At 42.0% G+C, this 10466-nt stretch overlaps 1 protein-coding gene across 2 annotated transcripts; it reads right to left on the bottom strand.

Annotated features, from left to right (window-relative positions):
- Positions 1-1637: 1637 nt before the first annotated feature.
- LOC123063379 (alpha-glucosidase 2) lies at positions 1638-10466 on the bottom strand. Of its 2 annotated transcripts, none has more exons than XM_044487145.1 (23): positions 9961-10466; positions 9469-9542; positions 8917-9168; positions 8581-8755; positions 8376-8462; positions 8180-8248; positions 7945-8041; positions 6583-6665; positions 6124-6231; positions 5789-5910; positions 5559-5666; positions 5403-5476; positions 4705-4830; positions 4240-4307; positions 3952-4101; positions 3818-3868; positions 3210-3266; positions 2990-3133; positions 2779-2870; positions 2492-2601; positions 2334-2397; positions 2079-2252; positions 1638-2010 (listed from the first exon to the last, which is right to left on the bottom strand). In XM_044487145.1, the coding sequence occupies exons 1-22, from the start codon at positions 10264-10266 to the stop codon at positions 2090-2092; spliced, it is 2580 nt and encodes an 859-aa protein (XP_044343080.1). In that variant the 5' UTR covers positions 10267-10466; the 3' UTR covers positions 1638-2010; positions 2079-2089. The 2 variants fall into 2 exon arrangements, with proteins under 2 accessions (XP_044343080.1, XP_044343079.1); XM_044487144.1 differs by having other exon boundaries at positions 1638-2001.

Genomic DNA, 10466 nt, shown 5'->3' with positions numbered 1-10466 from the left:
GATTTGATAGAAGATCTAGCAGATGGCCGGCGGCAGGCTCGATCGAGGAGCAGTTTTTTTAGCAGGTTGGCAACGAAGCGATTAGATTTACAGGAGATCTCAACCGTGTGTACTTCTTCCTAGCCTTTTTTGAGGGATTACTGCTGCTTCCTAGCCTGGCGCGCGGCCTCTTTGTTTCCATTGTGGGCTACCTTCCATTCTTATTTTTCAGGAATTTGGGCCTTTTGGCTGCAATCGCTTGTGACAACAGTACATGGGCTCTGGCCATGCGAGGCACAGGGGGGGCGAAGCAAGTCACGGATAGTTGTTTACGAAGAAAAATTAGCGACCAACTGATCGCTATTAAGGTGTGACACGATCGTTAGGGGGGGTCTCGCCCCCCCTCGTCCCCCCTTGAATCCGTCCCTGATCGTGGGGTGGGTGGGAAGGAGGTGTGACCTTGGTGGAGAGGGCAGAAGAGGCAGCGGGAATGGAACTAGGAGGGGAGGACACGGCGGTGGCGGCATCAGCAGAGGAAGGGAGGTCGCCGAAGATGTCCTCGAAGGCCATGGTGTCTGATACCAAGATAGACGGAGGAAATAGCTGTTATGAAATCATGTTGATTATGGACAGAAGTTACAGGGTACAAATAGCCTGATCACAACGACTCCCGCAACGAGAGGCACGCAGGCCAGTGCGGGGAGTGGACCTGGCGATCCTAAGGACTAGGAGATCGTTACAACACATTACAATGGCATACATACATGTAGATACATACACAGATACGTTAACACGGGGAAAGACGGCGATGCACTCCTGGAATGGAGCACCACCACGGTGCTCCCTTGGCTAAAGGTGGCAAGGTTCATCGCCGCCTTCTTGATGGTATCATTGACAGGCCACCCCCTCCGTTCCGCCCTCGAGTATTTCCGGCGGATGCTGTCAGCCTCCCACTCCGCAGCTGACATCACATCTGGCCTCACCTTAGGGCATGTACAATGCATAGCCTCAAGGTGATGCCTCGCATGTCATGTAGGATCGGATATGACGTAAAGTAGGTTCGGATAGAGAAGCGGGATCCTTTTTAGAAGGCGGGTGCTTGAAGAGAAAAAATATGGTCCGGTGACAAAAGCTGAAAAGGTTAAGTGAAAAGTAAAGATGCATGTGTACTAGTCTTTATTTTTTATTTTTTAATGAGGCCCACTAGTGATAGCTTGCATTGGAGAGAAAAAATTAATGTAGATGCCTCAAATTACTTTTTGTTATGAGGCATATGTATCCATATGCCACCATTGTACATGCCCTTAGGCACCAGCTTCTTGCGTGGCTTGGCATAGGTCGTCATTGTCGCCGCCTTTGGTCCCTTCGACAGCATGGCGGCGAGGGGGGCAAACGGTGTGCGTGGACGACGAGGGCGTGGGTTAGACAGGAAACAGGAGCATCGGGCGGGAGAAATGGAATGAAGAAAGGTAAAGTGAAGTAGATCTGTTGTGCCACTGCCAGGCCTGGCCCACCTATCGATATCCGACATGGCATCCCTGGCCACCTGTGTCGGACGCTCCCACAAGGCGCCATGTGGGTCATTTTTTTGGCGGAATAGGGGCCATTTTTTAACATTGGTAATCAAATTTTCAGGTATAATAAACTTGGTACAGATGAATATCCAGTAGAATTTAATCATGCGAATTTTCATGAAAAATAGCACTCATATACCCGAGTAGAAACTCTGGTGAACTTTCTTGAAACAAAACACAATAATTTCCGACCTAACGCACACGAGGACCCAACGGTCCCATTGAAAGGCATAAATATTTACAGCAATGGGACATGCAGACATTTTGCAAAAAAAAATAAAATTGGGACATGCAGACGTGTCACGGTTTGTATTTCACAGTCCGGACTCAGATGGCTTCACATGTCTCAAATACTCGTGGCAAACTGACACCGGTATGGGCTGTAACGTCCAATCACCGCGCGGTCAGGTACTGTGCAAGGATTATCTTTGCTCCATAGCTCTACTGCCTGGGATGTCTAAACTTTTATCAGCACATGGGAAAATAACAATATGTGATCAAATTTATGTGGTTTGGGACCGTTACCTTCTACGTGGCTAATTGGATAAGTCGGCAATGCTAAGGTATGACTCTGACATTATCAAAACTATAAGTGAACTCCATCCTGTATATGACCTCGCGCCCTTCCCCTTGCCTCTGTTCTTCTGGTCATACTTCTCCCAGAAGAAGCCTGTCTCATGGTAATTATGCACAATATTCCTACAAAATGCGAGCAGTCTATAAGAGATGTTACGCTTCAACTACTTTCAATCAGCATGCGAGAAGGAAAGATGGCTGTACCGAATCAGGTTCGATCTTAGTTCATCATACAGCTCACCTGCCCTGCCCATGTACGGGCCGTCCGCTGCAGTACAGGATGATGTTAAGATCAGCGTGCACGCAGTGAAGTTTACCAAAGTCTACATTACTTGTTTCACAGCAAGTGTCAAAGATTTTACCGTGTGAGTAGTGATGAAGTGCCGAAAGAATCATGTAGTTCATGTTTATCCAAATTGGACCTCTCCAAGACGGAGCAGCATGTGGCATATTACGCTTCATGTACATTGAACTGGACCATGGGTCAGCAAATTATAATTCAGAATCCAGTTGCCCGTTTAGCCGATAATAACATTACACAAGTATAATATGACTGGCCAGTTACGCTTTTTGACATAGATGTTCTGTAAGTTCCAAAGTTTGAGGTGCCTTCACCAAGAGAAATAAACAGTGACCTTTAGATGTATACCTTGTTCTAGAAAGTGACCGAATGCCATAATCCGTCCACAAGATAGACCTATCAGATATGATGTCCAGCTGCTTCTCAAGAACCCATGATTCCTGCAAAAAGTTAAATGGTGCTTATCACTCTGGTACAGTTCAGATGAGCGTCAGTATCACTAAGCTGGGATGGAGAATACTAAAAATGAGAAACAAGTAGATGGAAGTTAAGAGCTTACTGGTGGAATGGCCCCCATCATGAAGGGGAAAAGGCTGACATAACCAACATGGGGTACTAATTGCAGATGAGGCTGTAATGTCTCTCTTAAAAGTACCCGTCTCATGGCATACTTACCTTCTAATTCATACCATCTCAACCGAACCTTCAACAATGATCTTAAAATCAAAATCATCATGTCTGGTAAGTAATGACAAATTCAGAGGAAATGCAACACCAACCTTTTCTGTATGTTTACCATAATCAAAATAGCCACCACTTTTAACATCCAAGTGCATCTGTAAAGATGAGAAGACTTACAATAATGAATCTAACAAATAATAGCTTGAACACCTTCATGACATACATAAACTCAATGGCAGTTGATAAAAAGCATGTAGCAGATATTGCTATTTGAGTAAAAAAATAAGCACATATTATATCATGAATTTGAGCCTTTCGTGCAATACTTTATGGTCTTCTACTGGCATATGGAAACCATAATATTGGAATACTCCGCAGAAAATAGAAAGATCAGCATGTTTTTCTCCAATACTGCTCCCAAGATATTTTCTTATGTTACCCTTCAAATTTAGGCGGGAAGTAAAATAAAAAATACACACTGAAGTTCTCGATAGCATTAACCACCACCGTTCAACAGCTTGTCTAGTTAAAATGGTTGCATACGAAAATTGTATCATATTTGTAATTATTAGCATTCCGTTGAATGCATTTATTCAAATCCAAAATATAATGCATCAACTTTTTTTCAAAAATAAATATCTGATTGATCTAAAAAAAGATAGCATCCACAAATGAGAAGAAATTGTCAGAAATTCCAGAGAATTACCTTGTTAAGGGTCCCAAAATCCGAAAGTTGAATTGACAGATTATAGTAATCCTGTAGAAGTTCAATAAAATGTTTCAAGAAGAGACACTCGGAGAATGGTTAAGGCAAAGCTACAAGTTATGTTTATACAGTACCTTCTCAAGATAGGTGTCCATTTTAAGCAATTCTGCAATTAACCGCATACATTTTGTAGCAAGAAGCATCCAACATCGAAGATCAACATGGCGTTCATCATCATTAGGGTGAGACGCACGAGGATAGTCATCCAAACCAGATGTCGATGTCTGTACAACACTAAGTGTGATCATGCTGCTTCAGTAATGTAGAGAAGGCAAGGGAAGAAACTCGATTCTCAACAGCTAAAGCTTTTATCAAATTAATAAGCAATAGTGGGAGCAAGCAACTAAGAACTGTTCCAAAACCTTTGGGTTCAACTCCCGTATCGTTATACTGTCTCTTCCATGCCAAAAAAAAGTCCCTTCATACTTCCCTAGAAACAAATTTTCCAGGTAAAAAAAAAAATCAATGAGAAACAGATAGGCAATCTGGACATGACAAGTAGAAACATAATGGGTTAGCTTCTGATGTAGAAGATCGACAGAAAAGACGATTTTATCAGCTGTGTTAGCTGTTTTCACTTCTGGCCTAGCTTTGGTTACTTTCTCGGAATTGTGCCAATTTGCTTACTGCAATTAGAGTGCGCCTTTGGTCAGATGATTATAGATCTAATCATATCAGCTTGCTGATTCAGCATGTTCAAGCATTTTCTGAACAGTCCCCATGCGTGCCAGAACAAAAATAGATTATATCCATTTGCAAAGCCACCTATGGTTAGTCAATCTTAAGAGTAAATAAAGAATATAAAACAAGGGAACAGCAAACCTCACCAGATTGTCTACTGTTGAACCACTGAAAACAAGAATTCAGCCGTACATAAGCCCTTTCAAGGAAAGTGGAAATTTTTTCAGCTTCCTCACCCGAAAACTGGTTTGCACGCATGCCACTTGCCAAGTCTGAGATGAGAAATTAAAAAACATGATTCAATTCACAGAATTGAAAGCACTTAATCACAATTGTTCATTGCCCAGATCAAAACATTAACAAAAGCGTTTGATGCTTGGCCAATGCGAATAAGTCTCTCAGCACATAATTTTATACGCATGCGCCAAAGCAACTAATGTCACAAAATCTGTAGAACTTCTAAGCCATGTTTTCACTTGCATGAGTATTATTTTATATGCGCTGGATATCTGAAGTAGGAGGGTTATCGGGGAACAGGCCAGTGGCCAACTGATGGTAGGAAAGTTGTTTAACCTCCAAAACTACCCAAGTTCAAGTCCCAGGAGGAAGGCGCATATCTGGCCATCTCATTCTTTAATGAATCCTAAGGAGCTCCTTGCTCATTTTTCCTAATTAAAAGAAGATTGACAAAGATGGGGAATTTTTATTTGTATCCTGATTATATTTCAACATTTGTCATTTAGAAGCATGCAAGTTGCAAAACTAAACAGCAAATCTAGGAAAGAATTTAGATATCACAATTCTAAACACAAATGAAAAAGCAAGGGAGGAACTAATGCCCTACCATGTATCGCAAGAAATAAGGTCAGAGGGTTTCCATTGGAAGGGTCCTGCAGAACAAACTTCTCGGGTACTAGGCTGCATGAAGCCAAAACTAGATGTAAGGAATTGAGAAATCAGTAGCTATGAGCATAGTTATTTGTTTTTAGTGGACACTAACCTTAATGATTCAGCTCCTAAGATTTGGTCTGTTGGAATCCATCCATCTGCATTAATTAGATCTAACCAATGACCAATTATATCCATGGATATCTGAGCATCCCAGCGCCTGTAAATCGGTGCATGTTAATAATAAACAGAAACCAATAGCATGAAAGCAAAAATGTCCGGATAAAGAAATGGTGTAGCACACATGATGCATCAAAGATTATAAATTGATCAAATGCTTACCAAATGACTAACTGATGGAAGCCCTCGTGCCACAGGAATCCCCTAGGGAAGAATGAGCGACTTGGGACGGCTGTATATAGCGCTGCAGGCCAATATGGAATATGTTTATCGCCATATTTTTGCTGCAATGGAAATGCTTCAAACATTATATTTTTTGGTGATATGCAATAACTTAGAATTTCTATCTGGCCTACTAACAGATTGAACACAGTTCTAATGAGAAAAATAAACTACACAGGAGTTCCAGTATGAGCAGATCAATACACAGAGTAATGCGGCCAACACCCCTGAGGAAAAGGGAAGAGATAAGATTATGAGATGAATCCCAAACTTACAATGAAACTTTTTGGGAATGCAATTTTTGACTGCCCGAAGAAGTAGCCGATACCACCAAGAAGACTTGACAAGGCGACTCTACCAACAGATAGTTCTTTGGATAGGATCTGCATCAGAGCAACAATACATCAACATACATCCATGACGTCCTTTCTAGTCAAGATTTATCTACTTCCTAGAACACTACTTATCTCCCTAGCAAGAGATCAATTTGCATTTAGAGTGTCCTGCAACTGCCAACCACACAAACACTAGCAAAAATGAACCAGCCTATCATGTACACACACGAAAGCAAATGCAGATTTGATTAGGAAAATTATATATATATATATATATATATATATATATATATATATATATATATATATATATATATAGTTGAGACACGCCAGTGCAAAAAAAGAGATTGCGGAAATCACAAAGTCACAAAGCTCATCCAATGAGCTGCATGGTGGCACCTTATTATTGACATTGAAAATGTGATTGTATCTCTCTTCAAAATGCTTCTGTTTTGATTCAAGGCGCATGCTCAGCATGGGACCTAAAAATGTGAAGTCAGTACTAATATAACAACTAACAAACAATGAAACAATGACTTCAAAATTCCTAAATTTCAGGTTAAACAGAAACCAAACATGCAGGTAAAAAGGGGTAAGAATTCAACACCACAACCCCTTCTGAACCTGTACCTTACCGCCCCTCCGGTATCTTCCAACAAAGACCAAACTGCAAGCCAAGAGAGCAAGAGGAACAGAATAGCAGTTCTTCAACAGTGTATATGCATTCATAGGAGCAGCGATTAGTTCTCTCATTCTATCCTTGTCAGCTGCATGCATTAGTTCTTTGTTACCTCCACAGGAAGACTAGCATTGTCATGCCCTTGTCTTCAAGTACGCAATTGCACACCACTATCCTGGGAGGTTAGTATGCTGACGAATTTTCTTTTTAATTGGTTTATTTTTTAGTAAATACCAAGGTAAACTTCATTCCTACAATTTTGCCATATTGTTGCAACAGTGTGTGTTCCTTTTAACAAATGAAACACAGTTTTAGAATCAACATCTAACTTCTGTTTTGCAGGCATTCAAACACACTGTCAGAACTCGAAACAGCTGGTGAAAGATTTCAGCAACTTAATTGGTACACGTCCTGGAAACAGCCTCTTACAGAAATGTAGGGAAAGGCTGCGTACAATAGACCCAAAGTGGTCGGACCCTTCCCCAGACCCTGCGCAAGATGGAGCTACATGCACCGGGCTGCCCTTTTAATTGGTACACGTCCTCGATGTACATTGCATAACGGAACCCTTGTGTTTGTGTACTAGGTAATATGCACTCAGTGAGCAGTTTTTGTGAAATAATTTGAAACCATATGATTATGTCTTGTATTGCGATGACCCTCGTGGAGTATATATGTAGACTATGTAGTACATGTGAGGAATAGATACTTCAAGTACAACGCAAGTTTTGTAAGATTTAAACGATTTTATGATATTATGTGGCTATCTTTTCTATATACATGAATGTTCTCGTTCATTTTTAGTTTACACCTGGACATTTGCGACGATAAAAAATAAAAATGACATGGCAACGCATGGGCGTTCAGCTAGTGCGTTCAAAATTCCTAGATTTCAGGTTAAACAGAAACCAAACATGCAGGTAAAAAGAGGCATGATATCTATGCAAGGAAACAAAAACGAAGCCAAGAGCACATGTTTCCTCCTTCAAAATGTTCGGTGCATGCATATCATGGATGATAGACATGAATCCCATGTGAACAGATCATATCTCTACAGATTATGCACTATGCAGCAAACTCACCTGTCAGCCTTTTAACACGCTCTGCAATCATTGAATTGTCTAAGCCAGCTCCTGACAAGAGCACTATGTCTATCATGGCAGGAAGTTTTATGGAAACCTGTAAAAACACAGAGAAAACATAAATAAAGCACCTGGTGTATGTTGACCTATTCTAGGGTTCACAGTTGATACATATATAAGGTTGTATGATTGTGAATTCATATTGATGTAATACATGTTGTCTCCTTTGAAGTACCTGATAGATCATTATATTTGAAGAGTCTTCAATCATGTCTGGTAGGTTAAGGTTCCCAGTTTGCATTTCCTAGAAAGATCCAAAGAATCAGCTAAATGCATTGCAAAACACTACTTCAGAACATAATACAGAGATACGCAAGTTTCTAAAACTTGTATTCCAATAATATGGTAAACAAAAAGAGTTAAGACGGTACATTTTTCCTTAGTGTTTGCTCAACAAGATCAGTTAGTTCATGCATGTTGATCGACTGGAACCCAGCTCTGTGAATTTCCACATTGTCCTGTGAGAAAAGAGTTCATATGTGACAACATAAATATCAACCATGGGTCATTATATCGCCACACTAATAGTAAGAAATACCAAACGAAAGCTAAAGTTATGAGTATCAGAATGTATACCTTAGATCCCAAATGGAGCTCCCAGCCACCAATATCGTCATGTAACCCAAACGCCAAAAGAGCATGACCACTTAAATAAGTCTCATGTGAGCCCACAGTGATCAAATTTCTATCTTCGTCGGCAATATAGAAGAATAGATGTGTTGCGCTTTGTTGGGCTTCACTTAAACTTGACCTAAAATAAAGGCGAGATGAATTTCTTTTGGTTCCTTATACAATGTTCAGGTAGCAAGCAAAGCAATAACAGATGATATCTTTCTCATGCTTGACACTAAATAATTCTACAAACTACTTTGTTTAAAACATGATTTCTTTCAGTTTGCAACAGATGAATACCTCTTGTCCTGTGCGTCCAGTCGAACAACCCAATCTCCACCGTAGCCACTTCCCTCTCCTTTCTCTTTGAGGAAGCTAGTGGTCAAACGTAAAGCATGATCAATCAACTCTTGACGTCCATAGTCCCTGCCATTGTGAGCCTCCCACCCATGCTTGATAAGCTTATCAAAATCTTGGCAAGTGTGACGAAGAGAATATTGTCCATTTCTCATGTCAAGCCACATCAACCCAGCTAAGAGAGATCGTGGGGTTCTGTAATATAAATTGCAGCGGCATGATTTTTCACAGGCTTGGCAGTACATAATCAACATAATAAACAATAAAATAGCAAGCTGAACCAGTAGCAAAAAGAGTACATCACACCTCCACATGCGTACTAACCAAATGAGAGAACAAAACATATATGTGTGCCTAATGTTCTTTTTTTAGGGAAGTGTGCCAAATGTTCGTCAGATGAATTGGCATAGATATTCCAAGATGACTAAGAGAGAGAATCATCATAACTAGAATTGTAAAAAGGGCAAGAGAAAAGAGATGGGTGAAGTGAAGCACCTAGCACGAATTCCCAGATATAAGTTCGGCCTGTAAGTTCCCCAATACAAGCTCTCCTGATGTTCGCCTTGGAACTGCATACAGACAATACTAAGCATCACTGCATCAGGAATATAATCTGTATGGTACCAAAACATACAATAAAATGGAGCCTTACATCACATATAAACCATCCAGAACTGGGTAAATTTCACTAGCGCTTAACAATTGCTTCGCTGGAGCTCTGAGAAAGCATATAATTGTAGTTTGTTGCACTAATGTAATTGCATGTTTAGCCCCAGTTCATCTAAGCCAGATATGTCAACCTGCTATTCAAATGTAGAATAGTGGTGGCCCATTCCCTTATTGTTCTAAAGTCCACTACGCACTGCTTAGCAAAGCATGAATAATACTATAATAACTTAAATAATGACAACACCTAACGGAGCAATTAGGATGTTTCTATCATAGCAAGTGTTGATAGGAATGACGGCAGGGACTACGTATCGTCACCTGAGGAAGATCCATCATCAGGGGCGCATCAAGTGGCGTCACTGAGCGTTCCATCCCGCGCTTCGCCAAACGAAACTCCACATACGGCCATGAGAAGTATACCAGGAAGCTGATGAAGGTCACCCAGAGAAGCAGGGTCCCGGGGCTTGCGGGCATGAAGCGCGTCAAGGGTGCGGGAAGCTGATGCCACCAACTGCGCCGACCGCGCCGCGCTGCCGCGGCGGCGGTCGCGGCGGGCCGGGGCGCGCCCGGTTCAGGGTCCCCGTGGCTCCTGGGGGGACGCCGTGTGGCGCCACCTCTGGCCATCTGAGAAGCCCGGCGATCTCCCCGTTTCTGGGATGGAGGCGCGCGTCGATGGAAGAGGCTGCGGCGCGTGCGGCGTCCAGGGGAGAGAGGGAGGGGGGCGGGCGGCGCTCAACCAGGACCGACGGAGCAGCTCGCGAGCTCCATGGCGGCGATGCGGAGCTCGCGGGCGTCCACAGGAGGAGCGGTGGGAGGTAACGACG

Source organism: Triticum aestivum, chromosome 3A (genome assembly GCF_018294505.1).
Source record: "Triticum aestivum cultivar Chinese Spring chromosome 3A, IWGSC CS RefSeq v2.1, whole genome shotgun sequence".
Lineage (NCBI taxonomy): Eukaryota > Viridiplantae > Streptophyta > Magnoliopsida > Poales > Poaceae > Triticum > Triticum aestivum.
Note: the sequence above shows the minus strand (reverse complement) of the source record. Positions and strands in the feature narration are given on the sequence as shown.

Excerpts from the sequence above, each read along its gene's own strand:
- LOC123063379 (XM_044487145.1), bottom strand. The coding sequence starts at position 10,266 with ATGGCCAGAGGTGGCGCCACACGGCGTCCCCCCAGGAGCCACGGGGAC. Across the intron at positions 5,911-6,123 it reads CATTCCCAAAAAGTTTCATT|CAAAAATATGGCGATAAACA; the intron begins GTAAGTTTGGGA and ends TTTCCATTGCAG. Across the intron at positions 2,602-2,778 it reads CGGTCACTTTCTAGAACAAG|TTCAATGTACATGAAGCGTA; the intron begins GTATACATCTAA and ends CCCATGGTCCAG.